The 22,509-nt window shown below is 44.1% G+C and overlaps 1 protein-coding gene across 4 annotated transcripts in view; it reads left to right on the forward strand.

Annotated features, from left to right (window-relative positions):
• Tlk2 (tousled like kinase 2) overlaps positions 1–13,468 on the forward strand; it is a 115,880-nt gene extending 102,412 nt beyond the window's left edge. For all 4 annotated transcript variants that reach the window (XM_071603778.1, XM_071603779.1, XM_071603781.1 and 1 more), the window contains 4 exons: positions 415–553; positions 5,763–5,874; positions 7,295–7,402; positions 11,463–13,468. In XM_071603778.1, coding sequence (XP_071459879.1) covers positions 415–553; positions 5,763–5,874; positions 7,295–7,402; positions 11,463–11,636 — 533 coding nt within the window. In that variant the 3' untranslated portion in view covers positions 11,637–13,468. The remainder of the gene's footprint in view (positions 1–414; positions 554–5,762; positions 5,875–7,294; positions 7,403–11,462) is intronic.
• Positions 13,469–22,509: the final 9,041 nt, after the last annotated feature.

Genomic DNA, 22,509 nt, shown 5'->3' on the forward strand with positions numbered 1-22,509 from the left:
TTACTGCCATATGACCTGTAGGTGGTGCTGTGATGTTAGCTACCATTCCTATGTATATATTTTTTTAACACACACACACACCCATTCTAAATAGGGTAGAGATTTCACTAAAGTTCAAATGAAGTTTTCCCATCATTATGACCAACTGTACAAGTGATATTTTACTTTGGCAACTTATTTCTGTTTCCAGTGCTCATATTAGTAATTTTGGCACATTAATCAGATAATTCTTGGGAAACAGAACTTTTCAGTAGACATCAAGGATTCTCCTGTAGCATCGAGAGTTAGATAGCTTTATTCTGAAGATTTATATGGTTGCAAGAATTTGAGTCCAGTTCTTCTCTTTTTGTCTGTTATTACTTTGGATTTTTCTCTTAAGTCTCTGCTTATTCATGAAGATTTTTATCTTTTTAGGTAATATTCTTTTAGTAAATGGTACAGCATGTGGAGAGATAAAAATTACAGATTTTGGTCTTTCCAAGATCATGGATGACGATAGCTACAATTCAGTGGATGGCATGGAGCTAACGTCACAAGGTGCTGGTACTTATTGGTAGGTATTCAGGAGGCCTGGCAAGTTGGCTGGTGGAAATGTGTCTCTGCCATACAGAAGCCTTGGTAATTAACAATTTCCATATACTGTGTACTAAGGCAGAAATAATGTAACTGTCTTTTCAGCAATTTGACCTTTTATATTAATTGTCTTACTTTTTCTTTCCTCTCTTGAAAACCCTTGAGAGCTTATGTGTGGCCAGGTCTTAGAGATGTATGTTTTCTCCACAGGGCTGACCTTACAAGTCAGTAGAGAGTGAGGTTGTTCATGTGGTATATAAAAAGAATGGGTCCAAATTATTTTCGGTACAAATGGAGGTCTCTCTCTTCATGGGTTAATGGGATGAGGGATTTGTTTCTAGAGTTACCTGAGGATGATGGACTATCAAGAATTAAGGAGTTGTGAAGATCAGGATGGAAAAAAACCACAGCATCCCATGAAATCTATACAGGAACAAGTGAACACAGTTTACCAGAAGTTTATCCATATCTGTTAACCATGTTCTACAAAGTTGTGAGACACATTTCTTCTCACCATTTACTGTCACCTGTCTTTCCCCAATTACCCTACTTCAGCTAGTTTTGCTATAACCTCTTCTATTCCTGCCTACTATTACTTTTTCCCCTTGCTATTACCTGTGGCCGAGGCATTTAACTTTGTAATTGTAAAAGTATGTTAACAAAGCTTTCCTTTCCCTTCAAGGTGGTTATACAAAGCCATATATTGGCATCTGTGATTTTGAACCTGGAAGGGCCCCTTAGCACTAAGGAAGGCGTAACATGCTCTTGTATCCCTTCGTCAGGGGTCACTTATATTTGGGACTAGAGGCAGTAGGCCTTAGCAGAATACTGACTAGGAGTGAAAGGCTTGACAAGGAAGCAGACAGGGATGAGGGCCATGCCATTCACTATGCACAGAGTGAGGCTGTTAATACCCAGTGCACCACACAGTACTCTCCATTGCTCCTTGTGCTTGTGGAAATGGTGCTTATAGTAAAGAGTCAGTCTCTAAATTAAAACTCTGAAATTTGAGGTTTAAAATAGAGGCTGCACTTACAATGTTTATTCAATATGATAATTATTGGGGGTTAGTGTCCCTGTCACTAACTGGGGATGCAAAAATATCTATTGTTGGAAATTCCGGAAAGAGTTTTATACTTCAAGTATATAAATTTGCTGGAACTTAGATTTGGGCTTTATGTTTGACAGCTCATTCTTTTTAAAAGGTGCATTTTTTTTTCGTGTTTAAAATAGTGATCTTATTCCTACATAATGCTCTATTTACTTAGTTATAAAAAAAAATTTAGCAATTGGAATTTAAATAAATATCATATGAAGGCCAGGGGATGTAGCTCAGTGGCAGAGGGCTTAACATCACATGCATGAGGCCCTGGGTTCAGTCCCCAATACCACCCCCCAAAAAAAGAAAAGTTTTGCTTCAAAGTTATCTGTTATATGGGGGTTCATGGGAAAGGGTGTGTATGAACAAAGATTGGCCACATGGTGATGCTTATTAAAGCTGGAGAATGGTTATTTTGAGGTTTATTTTACTGTTCTTTTTTTTTAATACTTCTGTTTTATTTATTTACTTTTATGTGGTGCTGAGGATCGAACCCAGGGCCTCACACGTGTTAGGCGAGCACTGTATCATTGAGCCACAACCCCAGCCCTGCTGTTCTTTTTACTTTAGATTATGTTTGAAGATTTTCATAATGCATATAAGAAAGGGGGCTTCTGAAAAAATTAAATTTTATAGATTTTTCTGAAGGTTTGAGTCTCTGTGTTAGTGAAAATATTATCATAATCACCATCCCTCCATGTCATCCTCTTAACATGACCCAGAGAGCTACAAATATACTGGAAGGATATAATATTCTGAGTGACTATTTGCAGTTTTTAGTTGTTCCAGAATTCTTCTACATTGACTACTTCTTTAAAATAGTGAATCATAGACTATGCCGTGAACATCATTTCTCTGTAAGAGAATTTTTATTGTGATAGAAATACAGCTGTATGTGTGTATTTTAACACAGTTTAGTGTAGCATTATAGAACTGTCTTTAGTTTTCCTCCCAAACTCCTTGACAGGAAATGAGAATCTTTATTTTCAGTATTATTTGGGTAAAGAACTAGTTTGTTTCTTCATTTATAGATGGAGAAACTGAGACCTAAAAAGTGATTTACCAGACTTATACTGTCAATTACGAGTGTCATTTATATTCTGAAAATCTAGCCAAATTATTGTGCTGTCTTTGGATAAGCTTACCAACTCCTGATCTTCCCTACCACCTCTACCAAAAGTTAAAAACACATTAAATTGATCATTTTAGAATCAAGCTTATGTTTTTCCTTTATCCAAGATCATATTTAAGTTTTGTATATTAAAGAATCAAGACTGTGAAAGCTTGGATCTGGGGAGTTTTTTGTGACACTTGGAAGAGCTGGGTTTTTAAATTTTTTTCCCTGTATTTTTTATTTCTTTGATTTTTTTTTCTTCTTTAAGTTCTGGATGGATCGATATTTCATTTTTCAGTGTGGGTTTTGGTGTTTTTTTGGGGGGGGACTTTACTTCATAGGTATGTTATTAATGCCATAAATTGGAAACTGTTTCTGTTTTGTTGTGATGCATGTCTGTGTTGCCCAGGCTGGTCTCAAATTCCCAAGCTCAAACCATCCTCCTGCCTCAGCTCCCCAACCCCCTAACCACCCCCCCCAAAAAAAAAGCCTGGAACTACAGAAGCACCTCATTGTGCCCAGCTGGTTATTTATTTGGTTTTGTTTTTTGTGGTGCCCCAGGGCCTCCTGTATGCTAAGCATGCACTCTATTACTGGGCTATACCCCCAGGCCTCAGCACATTTTGGCTAAAAGTTTTAATTGTGAAATATCATCTAGTCAAAGGCCCTAATCGTTCAAAAATATTTTGTTAAGAAAAATAAGATAAGTGAACAAACTTCTTTTAAAGAAAAAAAAATGCTGTGTACAGCAGCACAAGTCTATATTCCCAGCTGCTCACGAGGTTGAGGCAGGAGAATTGCTTGATACCAGTAGTTCAAGTACAAGTTGAACTACCTCACAAAACAAATGAACAGACAGACAAAAAAGAAAAGAGAGAAAGCCTTTCATTTGAACTAAACTTAACAAAGATGGAAAATAGGAGAAGGAACATCTGCCTCTCGCCTTTTATGGTCCCCTTAAGCTCTAAGTTTAGATTTTTATCCCAGGTGTACAGTGAGGGTCCAAAATAAGAGTTTTTCATAGAATGGGTTTTGCCAGCACAAAATCAACAGAAATTGATCTGTTTTCTTCAGAATTTTACCTTCTAGTTGTGCCAAAGCTAAGACTCCAGGTGTATTTGTTTGGTTTCCTGAATGCCCAGAAGCACTTAACTTTCCATACCTTACAATTTGGTGTAGTCAGCTGTCCTCTGTTTCTTTAGAGACCATTGGTGGGGAGGGAAGGAATTTAGGTGAGAAACAGGTTGTGCTAACAAGTTTGTTTGGCTTTTGCTGCACTATTTGCCAGTAAACCCCAATCCTCCTTAAAGTAGGAAATATAAAGTCTTTTGATAATTTGAACTTTAATATCTTTTGATTTATTTATTTATTTTGTTGTTAATGGACACTTATTTATTTGCAGTGCTGAGAATCAAATCCAGTGCCTCACACATGCTAGGCAAGTGCTCCACCTCTGAGCTACAACCCCAGCTCTATTTTTGCTTTTGTTTTGAAACTGCTGGTAGTATAATGGATTGAACCTAGGACCTTATTCATACAATGCAAGAGCTGTAAATAGGAGCAGTGGTCCTAGCCCTTTTTTATTATATTTTGAGACAGGGTCTTGCTAAGTTGCCCCATCTGGCCTCGAAATTGTGATTCTCCTGCCTCAACCTCCCAAGGAGGTGGCATGCGCCTTCACACCAACTTACCCTTGATTTTTTATGTTAGAGTTAATTCTAGTCAACATTTCACAAAAAGGCTACCTTAAGAAGGCAGAATAGAGCCAGGTGCAGTGGCACATGCCTGTAATCCCAGTGACTTCGGAGGCTGAGGCAGGAGGATCATAAGTTCAAAGCCATCCTCAGCAACTAAGTGAGGCCCTAAACAAATCAGTGAGACTCTGTCTTTAAATAAAAAGTAAAAAAGGGCTGGAAATGTGGCTTAGTGGCTAAGCACCCCAGGGTTCAATCTCTGGTTCCACCAAAAAAAAAAAAAGGACAGACTACCCGCTCCATACCCCACAGAGCTCTATAATGAGACCTGAATTAACTTGACTTTTAAAACCATCTGTTAATTTTTCAGGGCATGGTGGCACACCATGTGGACACTTGTTAGTCCCAGCAATTTGGGAAACTGAAACTGGAAGACCATAAGTTCAAGGCCAGTCTGGACAACTGAGTGAGATCCTCATCAACTAAGTGTGACCCTATTTCAAAATTAAAAAATAAGCTGGGGATATAGCTCAGTGGTAAAGCACCCCTGGGTTCAGTCCCCAGTACAAAAAAACAAAAAACCCACACTAATTTTTAAGGACTGGCAGTAACCTTAGTGGAAGCCATGGTTTTAATCCCCAGTATTAAAAAAAAATGCAAAAACCATTTATTGATGTTAGAGACATCTTTAGTCAATGAAAGAAAACCATTTCTAGTTATATTTTAATGTTTGTTGATAAAGTGATTGTAAAAGGAAAGTCTTTTCTTTTGTCCCCACCCCATTAAAAAATCTGTTGGGGCTGGGGTTGAAGCTCAGTGGTGTAGAGCTTGTCTAGCATGTGAGAGGCAGTGGGTTTGATTCTTAGCACCACATATAAATAAATAAAATAAAAGTCTATCAAATAAAGGTTTATGTAGCCCAGTGGTGGAGTGCTTGCCTAGCATGGGCAAGCCCCTGGGTTCACTCCCTAGTACCACAAAAACAACAACAACAACAAAAAAAAAGGATGTTGAATGACACTTGGATTAGGCATAGCTCCAGGAAAGGAGACTGCAGACTAGGGAGAATATTTTCCTCTTTCTGTAAAAAGAGAAATGTATTTTAATGCCTATATGGGCATTGCCACCTTCCTAAATCTTTTCATTGACTCTCATACTTTTCTAAGTTGATTTTAAATCCAGATATTGCAATTTTCAATAAGACCTTTTATTTTGCCTTTTTATATTTGTCTTAGATTTATATATTTATTTTCTAAGAATTTTTATTCCTCTTTTCTCCCAGGTATTTACCGCCAGAGTGTTTTGTGGTTGGGAAGGAACCACCAAAGATTTCAAATAAAGTTGATGTCTGGTCAGTGGGTGTGATCTTCTACCAGTGTCTATATGGAAGAAAGGTAAGGAAGAAGGGTGAGATAGCAACTTGACTTGCTTCCTGGGTGGCATATATACATTGTACCTTGGTGTGGATTTGCTCTTGGAGTTAATCATTGGGTTATACTAAATGGAATCTCAAAAGTAACGGTTCAAAGAAAATACAGACTTACTAAAAAAAGCTTTATGCATAAGCACAAATTCTCAAGTACAGGGTATCTAATGAATTCTGCTGGGCCATTGAAAACATGCAGTTTTGCTGTTCTCAATTAGATCCAGAACATGTTTTGATTCTCATAATATGTGAAGGGGTTTAACATGAAGTAGTTTATAGTGAATAGTCAAGATCATTCTCAAGGGGCCTAAGAACTAAGATTCAGAAAATCCCTAGACTTTATTTTTAATGTTAATGAAAGTGTGCTTTACATTTTACACTAGGGAGGTGGTGTCAGAAAGTATCCCTTGCCTCTTGTCTCTGATTGAGGTAATGTTATTTAAACAAATAATAACCCAGGTAGTAAACTACATCTAATGAATTTTCACATTTGTTTTTCCCTTGTAAGTTTAACTTATAAAGGGATCCAGTTATGTATATATATTCCTATTTTAATCTTCAGTTTTGTGTGTCTCAGTGATTCCATTAGGCTATGGGTGTAAGCCAGATGGGAGCCCTGAAATACCTGTAAAATCTTAACATTTTGATTAGACTCCCCATACCAAGCTCTTAATCAGATGACTCCTTCCCATTTAACTTTTCCTTGGTCTTTCTCTTACCTCTCCGAATCATGGAGACTATTCAGGGAAACTAGTAGGGTTTAATTATTATTTATACTCTCTGATAATGTTGAATTGGCTGTTGATGGTAGTGGTATAGGTCATCTAGAAAGAATCGTTTAAGGTCTTTTGGTAGAAAGATGGTAGAGATGACAGTAAGCTTGAACTTATTTAAAGAGTTTATCAGGAAATGTCAATTTGGGGACAGATACCAGCACTAAGTGGCCCCAGTCCTTTTTTGTTCCCACTCTCTCCTTAGCACTTCTACTCTTTTACTTCCTTTTTTATACTTTTTTCTCTGCATCTTAGGTTAGCCAGTGGTAGGCACATGTGTGTAGTGCTTAGGCCCACAGGTGTCATTCAGAGTACAACAGGTTGCTGGTTCCTGCTCTGTATCTTCCCCTTTTTTATTGTGAACAAAGCTTGAGATAGGAAATGCTGCTGCTGGTTCCTGCTCTGCCTTGTTTGACCCAATCCTTAAGCTGTGAGCCCTTTCCTCTTATCTGTGAAAGGAGCAAAATGGAAAAAATCATCTCCAGAATCCCTTCCAGCCATGGTAGGGGAAATGTCTTCCCCTCTCTCTTCCCTGTGGTACTGAATTGTATTCTCTTTAATTTTAATCAGAGACCTACCCTTATTTGCTTGTTTGTGTTGTTTTTCATATGACAGCCCTTTGGCCATAACCAGTCCCAGCAAGACATTCTACAGGAGAATACTATTCTTAAAGCTACTGAAGTGCAGTTCCCACCAAAGCCAGTAGTAACACCTGAAGCAAAGGTAAGTTTAATCCATCAGCTAACAGAAGTGACTGCTTTGCTTTCTTTTATTTCTTTGGGTAGTAGTGGATATGTAATTATTTGATTTGAAAATCAGTTATTAAAAACATTAGGAAAGGCATGAGTTAAATATTCCTAAAAATAAGAGAAGAATATTGCTTATACTCTGCCCATCTCATCTCTAAGTCCAGTGAAAGGAATGTTGGTAGGTGGGTTTTTAATCCACAAAGGCTCCCTAGAGTCAGGGCAGAGAAAGGAGAGCAATTCGATGGTGATGTACCAGGCTTTGAGGGCAATAGAAAGGATTCCCAGCCTCATTCCTATTTAAGGACTATCAATTTTGGGAGTTAAGTCCCATGTGGGAAAAATGATATGAGTACTAAGGCATTGGGGTTAAACAGCAGTGAGTAGTAAACAGTAAAGTCTATACCAGTTGGTGAACGTGTATCTAAACCTTCACGGTGGCCAAGGAAACATGGAATGGAGGTGGTGAAAGAAAATTAAAATAATCAGTCTTGCAAACCAAGATTTCATTAGCTGTTCATATACTTGATCTCTTCTTATGTATTATCCAAAGCTACTTAAGGTCAGTGGTGGTCAGCTCTGTTGGATGCCATGGTCATTCAGAACTTTAAAGTCAAAGCAAATAGTATAAGTCTAATTCTTTTGTATGAATGTTTGTCTTGCTGTTTCCTCATGGCACACCTATGTGAAGTAGATTAGAAAGGAGTCTCTTTTCTAAGTGTTCTAGCTGATGTATTATATCAGCTTTTCCATGTATTACATGGAAAGAGGGAATATCTTTAGCAGTTGTTTATAATTCCTGACAGGATGACTTCTTGCCCCCATCATTTGGGCTTAAACACTCCATAACCAGTAAATTAAATCTGCAAGGGAGTGCTGTGTGTAGTGATGTACACCTGTAATCCCAGTGGCTCTGGAGGCTGAGGCAGAAGGATAGGAAAAAAAAAATTTAAAAACTGGGGATGTAGCTCATTGGTAAAGTGCCTCTGGAGTCGATCCCCAGTGTGCTCCCTTCCCTCCCCCACCAACCCCCCCCCAAAAAAAAAAAAAAATCTGCAAGGAAGGAGTTCCGTAACATTGCTAAGGCACATGCAGGGTTTCTAACTCCTGGGAGAGGACTAGAGAGACCTTCAGTGGTGAAGCCTGCCCTAATTTTGATGTCAGCACTGGACTCAACAGCTATATGACTTTGGGCTAGTTTACTTAAACTTTCTGAGTTGTTTTGCTTTACCCATGAAACAGAAATGCTTTCAGGTAATTGTGAGGTTCAAAAGGACTGAATCACTTGCCATTCAGTACCTTCTGCAGTTGCTCTTAGTTAATGACCATGCCCCATCTGCTATCTAGGGTAACACTGAGGAACAGGTTGCCTAAAAGATGTTTAATTTTCATCTGTCAGATCTCTGAAGACCCATTTCTTCATTTTGACCATTTTGTCAAATTTTAGTATTCATTCAATAAATAGATGAACAAATGTTCTTGACTTTAGAGTAAATTGAATGGACCTGCTATAAACAATACGGAAATATCTGAGTTTTTCCGCTAATTGCCTCCTATCTGGCCTCTTCCTCCTTCTACATAAGTATTTCTCCAACCCCTACCCTCTTTTCTCCCTCTCCTCCCACAGCAAATATTTATTGAGTGCCTATTAGTCATTGGACAGTGTTGTAGGTAGTGGAGATGGAATTGTGAAAATGTGGCAATAAACTATACAGATGAGTTTCCTGTCCTTAAGAAATTTATATTCCAATAGGAGAGACAATAAAACGTAATTGGATGCATATTAGATGGTTATAAATGTTATAAAGAAAATAAATTAGAGTAATCGGTAGGGGAGAGGGTTCGCTAGGGAGGTGGGAACCCCTTTTTTGATGGCATGGTTGGGGATGGCCTCGATGATGAATGGACATTTCAGGCAGTGTCTTGAGCCATTGATGTGAAGATGGGAGCCATGTGTAGATCTGTGGGGGAAGCATTCTTGAGAGAAGCAAGCACAGCTCACGTATGAGAATGAGCTCACAGGTCCACCACTTATGCAGAACAGAGGAGAGAATGGTAGAAAGGCTCTGGGCCATTGTGAAACATGGTGGAAGGAGGCGAGGGGTGTAATTAGGACAACTGTGTGATCCAGTTGCAGTTTTAAGAGCATACACTGGCAGCTATGTAGAAAGAAAATTAAAGATAGAAGAAGTAGGGCTGGGGATGTGGTGTGGCTCAGTTGTTGAACTCAGGATGAGTGCCTCTGAGTTCAGTCCCATAAATAAATAAATAAATAACATTTATTTTAAAAAGTAGTACTAGTAGTAGTAGTAGTAGTAGTAGTAGTTGTTGTTTATTTTGCCAGTGTCTGACCCAACCCTGTTAAACTTTTTGCATGTGTGTATGTGTGGCAGGAGTGTGTACTGGGCACTGAACCCAGGGGTTCTCTACTACTAAGCAACATGCCCAGCCCTTTTCATTTTGAATCAGGGTCTCATTAAATTGCTGAGGCTAGCCTGGAATTTGTGGTCTTCTCTTCTTGCCTCAGCTTCCCACGTAAACTGGGATTATAACTGTGTGCTACTGCATCCAGCAGAAAGGTTCTCTTTAAAAGACCAAGTGTTGTTATATTCATTTCTGTGAATTTGTTTTTATCTTCCAAATCTTCAATCAAGTAAGTAAGTATCTTTGATTTTTTGAAAGCCCAAATTTGGCATTGTGTGATTTTTGTTTTTCTTGGGTTTTTTTGGGGGGCGGGTTGGTACTGTGGATAGAACCCAGGGATGCTTTACCATTGCACTACATCCCCAGGCTGCCCTCTATGTTTCTTTTTTTTTGAGACAGGGTCTTGCTAAGTCACTAAGGCTGGCCTCCAACTTTTGATCCTCCTGCCTCAGCCTCTGGGTTGCTACAATTACAGGTCTGCACCACTGCACCTGGTGGCATTGTACTTTTGTTAATTAAACTTGGAAAAAATAGAAAATCATTTATTTTGCATTACACATTTTGTTGTAAATAAACTTAGGTTTTTTGGGCAGTGTTAGGTTCCCAGCAGAATTGAGCAGAAAATACATAGTACACATATACTACCTGCCCCTCCCCTAGAACCTCCCATATCAACATCAGACATCAGAGTAGTACATTTGTTATTATTGGTGACCCTACATTGGCACATCATTTTCACCCTACTGTAAAGTATAGGCTTTTGGTGATAATGATGCTTTAGACTTTTCAAAATGATTCATTTATTTAAAATAGTTGCATTATAAAACTGAGTAAATAGAACTGTCTAGTTGAATAATAGGAAGAAAGCAAGAGGAAAATAATGGTATATAGGTCAATGATAAGAATTATAGAAGTAAGACTACATAGCCTTTCATACCTAGTAGAAAGAAAACCGCCATGTTGGTAATAAATTCGAATTCCTTGTCAAACTCCCTCACTGTTTTTGTGTCTGTAGTACCTTTGGAGATATAGTCCTATTCAGTTTTCCCTATAATGCTTAGATAGTGCCTCATCATTTGCTTAATGACCTTTCACGGGAAGATAGGGTATGTCGGGAAAGCATTTCAGAGCCACTGGGCATGTTGCTCGGTAGTAGAACACCCCTAGGTTCAGTGCCCAGTACACTCCAGCCGCACATGCACATATTGTGTTGTCAATCATTGTCAATCTCTTTTCACTGCATTGGTGGTAGTATAAGCTTAGAATTTCCACTTCCTTGGAAATTCACATGAGACTGTGGTTTGTTGATGCAAGACTGTGAAGTTAGACTTTTCCCATCCAAACCAACACTTTTTGGTTGGTCTAGTGCTTTACAGGCAGGAGTACTTATAGAGGCCCTTCTGTAGCAGGAGGGAGTGGAGAATATTGCAACAGAGGGGTGCCCTTTCCTTATCTTCCCTGGGTCTGCCTGATGGCTTCCAGGAAAGGCCTTAAGCCCCTTCTCTTTATGAGATATCTGCTTCGGGCCCTGGCAGTAGTTCCAGAGCCTCTAGTTCCCTCCGGGGTGCTGGGATTGTCTGCTACAACCTTCTACAAGAAACTTTCCTTTGCAGGCTTTTATCCGGCGATGCTTGGCCTACCGAAAGGAGGACCGCATCGATGTTCAGCAGCTGGCCTGTGACCCCTACTTGCTGCCTCATATCCGAAAGTCGGTCTCCACAAGTAGCCCTGCTGGAGCTGCTATTGCATCAACCTCTGGGGCGTCCAATAACAGTTCTTCAAATTGAGACCGACTCCAATGCCACAAACTGTTAACACACAGAGTGGACAAACAGCATTCAGCAGCGGGTTTGGAACTTAGCGAATCCGAATGGATCTCATGAAACCTGTACCAGGTGCTTTTATTTTCTTGCTTTTTTCCCATCCATAGAGCATGACAGCATCGATTCTCATTGAGGAGAAACCTTGGGCAGCTCTGGCCAGGCCTCATAGGAAAAGGCCCCGCCCAAGGTTCTGGCGTCAACGGCCACTGTGTGTGGCTGCTCTGAGTGAGGAAAAAATTAAAAAGAAAAACTGGTTCCATGTACTGTGAACTTGAAAATATGCAGACTCAGGGGGGTCCCTGATGCAATGCTTCAGATGAAGAATGTGGACTTGAAAATACAGACTGGGCTAGTCCAGTGTCTATATTTAAACTTGTTCTTTTCTTTTAATAAAGTTTAGGTAACATCTCCTGAAAAGCTTGTAGCACAAAGGCTCAGCTGGGGATGGTGTTTGACTTCGGAGGAAAAAAGTTGCTATTGCCCGTTAAAGGCACTAGAGTTAGTGTTTTATCCCTAAATAATTTCAATTTTTAAAAAACATGCAGCTTCCCTCCCCCTTTTTTATTTTTGAAAGGATACATTTGGTCATAAAGTGAAACCCGTATTAGCAAGTACGTGGCAATGTTCATTCCAGTCAGATGCAGCTTTCTCTTCCGTCTGGTCTCCTGCTTGCAATTGCTTCTCTCGTCTCAGTTGGGAAAGAAGGGAGTGGGAGTACTGAGATGCGCGGGTTTTTGCCATTGGACAAAGAATGAGGTTAGAAGACTGCAGCTTGGAGTCTCTAGGTTTTCAACTATTTCTTCACAATTTGAACACTTGACGGTTGTCCCTTTTAATTTATTTGAAGTGCTATTTTTTTAAATAAAGGTTCATCTGTCCATGCAGTCCTCCTGGATTCTCTGAATGTAGTAACTATCGAAACTGTTCCAAAGGTAGGCAGAAAACAGGCTGGAAAGCCAAAAACTCAAGGGATTAGTAGTTCCTACCCACAGTCTTTGTGTGCTTGCTAAATGGTGTACATTTCTTGTTACCACATTATTAAAACTTGATCGGCACATAAGCTTTCTTCTGTTAGATCTTTTGGCAGGAAACAACCTTCTCCCAGTATTCTAAATTTGGTGGGTGTGTGCTGGTGTGTGTGTCTATGTGTGCATGTACACACACACTTTGTCTAACTCACTTTAATAGATATATTAAGTGAAATTTTTTTAAAAAAATCAGCTCAAGGAAAATAGGTATTTCAACTATGAATGTTCTTTTGGAACTAATTTTTAAAAACATTTGGTTGATTCTGAGACATGTGATTAACTGAAGATGGAGCTGAAATGGGAGACATGTGGCCCCACAGTGCCCTTGAAACAGAAGAGCCCTCGGCAGGAGAGGGAAGGAGTCCAGAGCCTGAACATGTGGTAGCCAGCTTGGAATGTTACTGACAGATGTGGCAAGAGGGCTCAGCCAGAAGTATTTAAAGACGTAGCATTCAGGCCTGCTTGTTTTCTGGGCAGGAAGGGAGTCAGGAAGGGCAGAGCTCTCAAATTGCTCATGATTCTAGAGTTTCTTTTACACGTGAAAAATGTCACTGATGACATGTTTTCTAGGACTGTTGTCTGTTTTGTGGACCTGCCCCACTTTCCTCAGTATCAAGCCATCTTAAGAGAAGGTGGAACATTCCAAACTGAATGGGTAGGTGTTATATGGAACGCAGAAGGAAAGAAGTCATCCCCAGAGGCCTTGGTGTTCCCTCAGCTTTTTAAAAACTATTTTATTGAAATAAAATGTTGATATTTATACACACATGCCTGTGTGTGTGTGTGTGTGTGCTTTTCTCTTTGATTTTCTTTTGTGCCACTGAGCCCTGCCCTTTTTTTTTTTTTTTTTTTTTAAACCACTGCCTTCAAGCTGCTAAGCAGAGAGCAGCAGGTTGATTGAACAGAGTGGTCTTCACATATGAAGAGATGAAGAGACAAATGAAGTTGAGACCATATTAAACCAACTAAAAACAGTTTAGTTCTGTGCTTTTTCCCCTTTCCTCTTTATAGTGATCTTGCAGTTTTATTTTTGTTTGTTTGTTTGTTTTTGGTACCAGGGGCACTTAACCACTGAGCCATATCTCCAGCCCTTTTTAGTATTTTATTTAGAGACAGGTTCTTGCTGAGTTGCTTAGGGCCTCACGAAATTGCCAAGGCTGATCTTGAACTCACGATCCTCCTGAGCCTCTGGGATTACAGGTATGCACCACTGTGCCTGGCTGCAATTTAGTTTTTCAATTTTTAAAGTTAAAATAAAAAGTTCATCTTTATGCCTTTTCTCTAATTTCTTGTCTCCTTTTATCTCATGGGCTGATCAGTGAAGCTCAGCATTCTGAAGAAGGCACCATCTCCCCTTGCTTTGACTGGGTGTAGGGCCTAGTTGGGCTTTGCCAAGTCAGAGCAAGACATCTTTTCCACTGTGTGGGCCAGCCCCGAAGAGCACACAGAGCACTTACCTTTCCTGGTCTTGGAAGGAGCCAGTGAAATCACTAAGTGGGGTTCTCCATGACAGACTTTGTTGCAGTGGGTTTCACCTTCTCTGAGGATAACCCCTATTCCCACAATGTTGATTCACTTTACACGGTGATACAAAAATGTTTATTAATTTGTAATTAAACCCAACTAGACTGTTTTGGCCTTTCCCAGTTGGGGGTAAGGAGAGGAAGGATATTAAAGTTTTAAGGAGAAAATTTCCTAGCCTCTTGATTTTCCTCTATTTCTCCAACTTCCAAACAAAGCCCTTACCATCAAGGGTGTTAGATGAGGGGTTCCTGGCAGGCAGCAGAGCAGAGCCCCTTGGACATTGTAGGCACAGTGGGAATGTATTGATTCATGTGACACATTTTGTGCCTCCAATGTACTAAGAACTAGGCTTGTATGGTGGGATCCAGCAGTGAACAGGATAGGGATGGGCCAGCTAGTGGCTCAGATCCAGGAGTGGGCACCCAGGCCTACCCAGGAAGAGATGAAGTGTGGGAGAACGAGGGGAGGAATTTGGGCCCTTCCATTGGGGGATGGACAGCATTGAGAGGGGAATCCCCAGAAGAGCTGCATGCACCCCACTTCTGTGGCTGTCCTGGCATACCAGCTGTCTTTTGGAGGTGTGTCCCCCTCCTGCTGTCTAGTCTTTCTTCCAGCTAAGATTAGCCATGAAGGAGCTCTTACATTTCTTAACTGAGAAAATAGCGCTCTTTAAACATAGTTATCTCTTAGAATCCTAGAGCTAGAAGCAAGCATTGACTTCTTCCAAGAAGGCAAAGTTTACAACTAGCTGGGCCCATCTTAGTGTTTTCTTTCTGAGCATCTTTCCTGCCCTCCCTTACTTCATCACTCACATTGCCCAAGCCATCTCTTTTCCTTCCTTAAGATAGAATCACTCAAAGGTTAAGAGTCTGAACTTTAAAATTATTGTTTGGGTTCAGATCCCACCTCTGCAAACTTGAGGGATATCTCCTCACTCTGGAGCAGAGTAAGGAGTAATGATAAGATAGGTAAAAGAGCCTGGCACATAAGGGGGGGGGGAAAATGTGATCTAAAGAGGATCGCAAGTTCAAGCCCAGCCTCAGCAACTTAGTAAGACCTTGTCTTAAAATAAAATATTAGAAGAGGCCAGGATGTTGCTCAGTGGTTAAGTGCCTCTGGGTTCAATCTCCCGTATTTAAAACACACACGTACACACATACACACGACCAAGTGCAAGAGTTAGTTAATCCTGGAACCCCCCAGGTTCATGGGTTTTTGAGGTTCAGAACCTCCTACCCACCAGTGTGTCAGATGATACTTTGACCTGGGATAGGTAATTCAGACTTCCAGAAATGGCTCCTCCAACTTGAGATCCAACATGAATCTCTTCCTAGGTTAGTGGGTCTCCTCTTAACCTAGCTCCAAGACTGCTTCAGGCTGAGTCTGGGAGAAGTATCCTTTAGGTAAGTGGTTCTCAGAATGACCAGCAGCATCAGCTCTACCAGGAAGCTTGTTAGAAGTGCAGTCTCAGGCCCCCACCCCACCCACTGATGAGAAACTAGAGGCCCTGCCAGCCTCACACTTCACATCTCCACCCAGTACATATTCCACAGAATAGAACTTCACTCACAGGCAAACACTGTGACAGCTAGTTATGGGGCTTAGCTTTCTGGTGTCACCTCCAGTGATGATAATGCAGGCTCACTTTTGGGAACACATCTAGGGATGGTCTAGGTGGGGTCACCAGACCCCAAATTCTTTTTTAACCAAATCCATGCCCTTTAGCATGCTAGGCAAGTGCTCTACTACTGAATTACACCCCCAGCCCTCAGGCCTCTTCTGAACTCACCCATTTGGAAGTCAGAGATGAGACCCTTTGTTGTCAGATATTGGCTGTCATGGTGGGGACCAACATTGAGAGCCTCTCATACAGGCATCTGACAATACACTCAAGAACCATTCCCTCCTTTGTGCAAAGATTCTTACCCTGGGCCTTCTCTTAAAATACACAATAACTCAGTATTGGGATCTAACTGCTTCTGAACCTAAGCGGCAGCCTGGAGGTGGGGGGGTGTCCTGTGTGTAAGGAGAACCTGGGGCTGGCCTGCCCAAGTTCTTTGGAGGAGTCGGGAGGAGAGAGTAATGGAGAGCTTGCAGGGAGGATAGGAGAGATGAAGAGGAAGTGGCTGCTAGTGAGCTTTGTGGGTGGGTTGGAGGAACCTGCCAGAGGCTGGGAAAACAGGCCTGCCTGGGAGCAGGTCTGAGACCTCTTGGGGGCAGGGAATACAAGAGTGCTATTGTGCTGGAGGAGCCCAGCAGGGGCCCAAGTCTGGCTAGAGTCAGTGAAGGATGTGTGTGTGAGTGAGGCTCTGGGCAGGAGACCCCATGGTGTGAGGGTCCAAGGGCAGCTGGCTGGCTGACTTGGCCCCACCCCATTGGCCCTGGGTCAGGCCTCCTGGGTGTGGTGGGAAGTGTCCAGCCAGAGGACTCTGCAAATCTCAGCCCTGTTAGCCTCATGGAGAAGCCAGCAATGGTGGCCTCCTGTACAACTCAAGCAACTTAAGCTTGAGGAGGGGCAAAGGAAAGGGATTCAGCCTTCTGCTTTGCAGAGAAATTTCTTAGCTCTGTTGCTTCTTAGCCTAGGCATAGGCAAGGTAGAAGTATCTCACTGATTTTACAACCAGGAAACGGGCCCAGGGGGATTGGTGACAGTCAGTGGGTAGAGCTGCAGTGACTGGGAAGGGGACTGCAGGTTGAAAATTTTGTCAAGTGGATTCTCTTGAGTGCAATCTTTGGGGAGAGATGGCTGTGAATGAAGGTGGCTCTTGGATTGCCAGCAAAGTTCTAGTTCTGCCCTAATTAGGCCAATCCTAATCCAATCATATTTTGCCCTAATCCTGTCACTGGTCTCTCCTCTCCCTCCTGGCTAGAGCCGTTGGAAGTCTACTTTTAGGACCAGCCAGTCTGGACAGTATCCCTGTCCCTGCAGTGCAGGCTGTAAGTGAATTTAGATGAGAAAATGGGGGTGTGGCTTCATAGAACGTTAGTGCTGAAAGTTCCCCAAGATCATCTGCTTCTGTAGTCTATAGTTAGGAAGGCACAATCCTGCCCTGCCTGTAGAAAATATATCTTCTGCTCCTAAGCGTCCTGATTGGATAAGCAGGAATAGGTCAAGGTTGCCCAAGCCTCACCTGCCATCCTATGGTTACAGTGAGCCTTGGGCCTGGCTGAAGGACTCCAGGCAGTATGGCCTGCTGACGTATCTGTGAAGGACAAGTAGAGCCCTCTGTGGGTGAGTGAGGGACCCTGGAGGTGACACAAGGAAATGGGGTGGTGTGTTAGATGCAGTGCTTTGGACAGGGACTCAGCAGGAATAGCTGGGGGAAAAGGTGGCTGGTCCTCAATAGCAGTGTTCTTCAGATTTGTTGAATGGCAGCAACTCCATGATATACTTTACATCTCCACCCAGTACATATTCCACAGAATAGAACTTCGCTCACATGCAATGCACTATGACATTTATGCTGGTCACCACCCTCTAGAAAGCTGGAAAACATTGCAGAGTTTCCAAGGTGCCCCATCTACTATTTGCTGTTCCACTGGGGGCTGGGGAAAGTTTGGCCAGCCTCTTGGGCTGGGTTGGGGATGGTGGGTCAGCTGGATGCAGCCACCTGGCTCCTTTTTTGGTCCAGGGCTCTACTCTGCCAGAGGCCTAGGGAAGTCTGGCTCTATTCCTGCAAAACCACCCTTTGCTTTTATATCCTCTGGGCCACTGTTGCTGGGCCCAGTCTTGCTTCAGAGGTACAAGTACTGAGTCTTGAGCAAATCCCACCCCATCCGTCCTTCCTGAGCTGGAGAGATGGAGGCAGGGGACAGGCAGCAGCAAGGACAGCATCTGAAAGAAGGAAGGAGGTACAGAAGTTACCAGCCCAGCCAGAGCTGTGGCCAAAGGAAGCCCAGACTCCTGGCTCAGCCCCATCCCCAGCACAGGAACAGGCTCCAGAGGCACTGCAGCTCCAGATTGGAGAGGCCCTTAAAGAGCAGAGTGATATAGTGTCCTTCACCTCCACTCGCACTCACTGGATAGGGCAATAGAAAATTCTGGGACTATATCCCACTCTACTGTAGCTCATTCTTCGCTCAACTCTGTGGTCCCCTCCGTTCCTTGCTATAGTGCCTCAGGCCAACTTTGCCCCTCTCGCTCCCAAGCAGAGACCAGAGCCAGTGATTATCTAAGAGACATTGGTTTTGTGGCCCCTGCTGAAGCCTGGGCTCCCAGTCCTTGAGCCCTCTTGATCTGAGCTTAACTCCAGGGCCCTGCTGACAGCTGACAACATTCCTGTGGCTCCTCTAAGTGGGATTTCATGACCCATGTTCTTGGGAATCAGAGTCTGGACTCCTAGACCCCCTTTTTCCTGGAAGGCACTGTGAGATAAGCATCTGCAGCCCCTGGGGGAAAAAAGCCAGAGTTGGGAGTCACTTTAAAAGTGTGTTCTTCAAATACAGGCCTTGTGTTGAAAGTGAGTGGACTACATTCAGAGGCCCTCCTGAGATGGAGAAGCCCTTCTAGGTGTCACCCATAAGAGGGAAAAGGGTGGGATCTAAGGAGAGTGGGCAGAGTTTTCTTCTCAAGTTCGATTTGTGGCCATAATGGGGTAGTCCAGTCAAGAGAAGACAGACCAACCACAAAACTCCACAGTGATGTGGAGGTGGGGGAAACAGACTTTCCCAAGGCTGCACAACCTGGAGCAGGCAGAGCCAAACTTGGATATTTGGGGCCATGTGAATCCTGACTCTGCCGCCTTCCGGTGGAGCCCGTGGCTTGCCTGAGTAGAGCCCCATGGGCTTTCATTTGTGATACCATAGCCAGGGAGCTGGTAGAAAGGGTCATACCCCTTTCTCTACTTGCCTCAGGCAGGAGCTGCCAAGTCTGTCTTCACAGCCTCCCACCCTGCCTGACCACCCAGCTGCCTTCTTCCTCCCTACTTGTGCTCCCTTTTCCTCAGCTTGTGTTGTAGGCCTGGCCTGGAAGGGTGCTCTGCTCTCCCGGGTGCCCTCCAGTGGCAGAAGCTGCTAAGCCCCAGAACCAGAAAAGAGGACACTCATGCCAAGGAACCTACTAAGCACAGTGAGTACCCATACCCAAATGCATTCCTCAGAGGTTCCTGAGGCTCAGAAGGGAAGTGACTTGTTCAAGGCTGTGTGGCTAAGTGAATGGCAGAACAGGAACTCAGTGTGGTCTGGACTTCACTGCCCCAACTTGACCTGTTTGTGAATGTGAGGTTTTTGTTTTGTTTTGTTTAGCAAGGCACAGTGAGCATGAAGATGCTTCTGCCTGGATTCATTTACACTTCAAGATACCATTTTTGCCCACAGTTAAACACGTGAGATGTTGGGACAGTGAGGGGAGGTTGTATTGTTCTTGGGACACCCAGTGTCCTAATCCTGATAAATCTGACCCATGCACATCTCAAAGGCAGTGGGGAGGGGGCAGGGAGAGGCAGGCTAGATGAAGGGACAGGATTTGAAGGGAAGTGCCCTGGTGTCCAAATTGCAAAGGAAGGCAGAAAACAAGGTTGCCCATTTACAAATAAGAATTATGAGCTTGGAAAGAGCTGAAGTAACTTGCTAACAGTAAAGAGCTAAAGTAATTGTCACAAGGTGGGTAAATGGAACTCAGATTCTTAACTTGGGTCTGACTCCAAGTCTGCACTCCTTTTACTAAACTTAATGAAATCACAGACACACCACCCTGCCCGCTCGCCCCAGGGCCTGTGGAAAGCCATTTCTCAGTATTGATTCCACTATAGCAAGTATCATCTTGGCAAAAATCCCCTGCAACCAGTCAGAAACCTCACTAAGACCCAAGCATCTGGCCTGATGCCTGGTACCTCATAAGCCCTCAGTAAAGAGCATTCAGCTGAGCTTTCATGGGAGTAGGGGTGGGGGTGGGGGGCATGGGCACAGAGGATTCTAGCCTTTCTTGAAAACAGATAAGGGTCTGGGTGCTGGGTTCCTCGAAATCCCCAGCTCTCACAACACACAAGGCTCCTGCAAACTGTGGCCATGTTCTGTTGACAACCAAGCCTGCCTAGGAGCTTTAAGAAGTAGGGAACTGGGCTGGATTCTCCACAGAATTGCCCAGATGTGGCCCTGCTCTGCCTTGCGAGCTCAAGATCAAAGGCAGATGGTGGCAGGAGTCCTGTGCTCAGATAGATGATGAGCAGTGAGGAACGCTGGTGCGCTGGAACAGGAAGTGCCCCCTTCCACAGAGACTGGAACAGGGCCTCAGTGGCTTGAACTGACCTCTGTCCTGGCCCATGCAGTGCTCGTTCATGCTTCTCAGCCCTTGAGCAGAATCTTCTCTGCCTGGAATATGGCAAAAATTTCATCTACTTTTCCTTACCAAATGGAGCTGATAGGGCTGTGGCTGTGCCTGCCCATCTGTGTCTCCCGGCAGCTGGCACAGGGGAGCAGCACACGCTCAGTGACTCTGGGGGACAGGAACAAGCCCACCTCTTGCTGGACACATAGTGGACCGTGTGCTGGCAAGTCTTGGATTCTCTGGAGCCACATCACAGTCCGGTGATGTCAGGGAGTTGGCTTCTGCCCTGTCAGTGGGCGAATGCCAAAACCTATTCAGGCTGGTCAAGAAGTGGGGATCCAGCCCCATTCCAGAAATATCCTGAGTTTGCGCTCTTCAGACAGGGAGAGGGTGGCTCAGCTGAAGATGGCAAATCCTCAAATCTCTTGCAGATACAGGGCTGGTAGAGGAAAGACCAAGAGGAGGATCTTGGAGGCAGCCCCAGCACAGCCATTCGCGTGCAGGGCCCTGGGGGTCACAGGACATGCCACACCAAGAAGACACATCCCAAGGGGCATTGAAGATGCAGTTTCCAGAAGGCCACCTGGCCTTGACAGGGCTGCCCAAGCTAGCCGTGTAGCCATGGAATGACAAGGGTTTTTTGGTGTGCCTGCCCACTGTCTTTCAGGGCCAGAGTGTAGCTAGTGGATCCTTTCCAAGACACCGTAGGGGGCTTTGGTGGGTGCAGCTTTGGGGGCATGCAATCACTGAACTGATTATTTGCCAAGAAAATCAGCTGGCACAGATGGGAGGAGCTAAGTGATGGGGAAGATTACCCGAGGCTGGAGAAAAAAAGAAAAGCCCAACTTGTTTGTTCCAAAAAAGTACCACGGTGGACAGCCCAGGAAAACAATAAAATTTATATTACAGTTTCATAGTGTATTTATTTGATTACTTGGAGTGGGAGAACGTGAGTCTCCTTTGCATTTAGGATCTCCATCCAAATGTCTCAGTCCTGTTCTTAGCCCAGGGATCACTGGCGATTTTTCTAGGGTTGCTCAGGGAATATGAGTAGACCTGGGGCTGGCCTCCAGCCCCTGACTCCCAATCCAGTGCTCTGCGCTGCAGCGGCCTGTTGCGTAATACTTAATAACTGGATCGTCTTCCCAGTTTATGAAATTTCCATTTGGTCCTTTGCTACCGGCCAGTTGATGGGAGTGATGCCGGTCTTTTGGGACATCAAGTGGACAGATTTTCTCCAGGTTTCTGGATGCGGCTCCAACCAGCAAAGGCGCTACATTCCTATATAACACAGGGGTCACATAAATGCTAAAACAGGACGGGCAATAACTGTTGGCTTTCGGACTTAACTGGGGCCCTGGCTTCCCCTCCCCCATTCTTCACCCCGGTGGCGGGACCCAGGGCTCCGCCCCTTCTCCAGACCGGGGGAGGGGTCCTCCTAGGCAAAGAAGCAGCGGATGCTTGGCTGCTAGAAATTTTGGCAGAAGGAGGCGGGATGGAGGGGGTGCTGGCGGCTTGGTGTGGCCGGGATGGAGTGGGTGCTGGCGGCCTGGTCTAGCCACCTGGGTCAGCCACTCGCCCCCGCCCTCGGCTGGCCGGGCTTCGCAGCCCAGGTCCTGCCACGCGGTGAAGTTTGCGGAAAGTTTTGCAGTTGCTTCCCCGCCCGCGCCAGTTGGGGAGTTGTGACGCAGCGTCTGGGGCTCCAGGCCGGGACAGAAAAGAGAGGGAAGGCGCGGCGGGGAGAGATTAGGAAACCGGGAGAAAAAGAACGCACGCCTAGGGTCCTCCTTGACCGCGCGGATCCTCCTCCCCCTTCTCTGCCTCCTGACGCTTTCTCTGCAGCCTGGTCCCCAGCCCCAACGCCTCCTCCCCTTCCCCTCCCACGCTGCCCGCTTCCCTTCCCCTCTGCCCCTCCAACCCTCCTCCCGAGTTCTGCGCTCCTCCCTCCGCCCTCCCTCCGCCCGGCCTGCCTCTTCCCTCCTCCTCCCGGGGAGGCATCACTTCGTCCCAACCCGGAGGA

Source organism: Marmota flaviventris, chromosome 17 (assembly GCF_047511675.1).
Source record: "Marmota flaviventris isolate mMarFla1 chromosome 17, mMarFla1.hap1, whole genome shotgun sequence".
In the NCBI taxonomy this organism is placed as follows: Eukaryota; Metazoa; Chordata; class Mammalia; order Rodentia; family Sciuridae; genus Marmota; species Marmota flaviventris.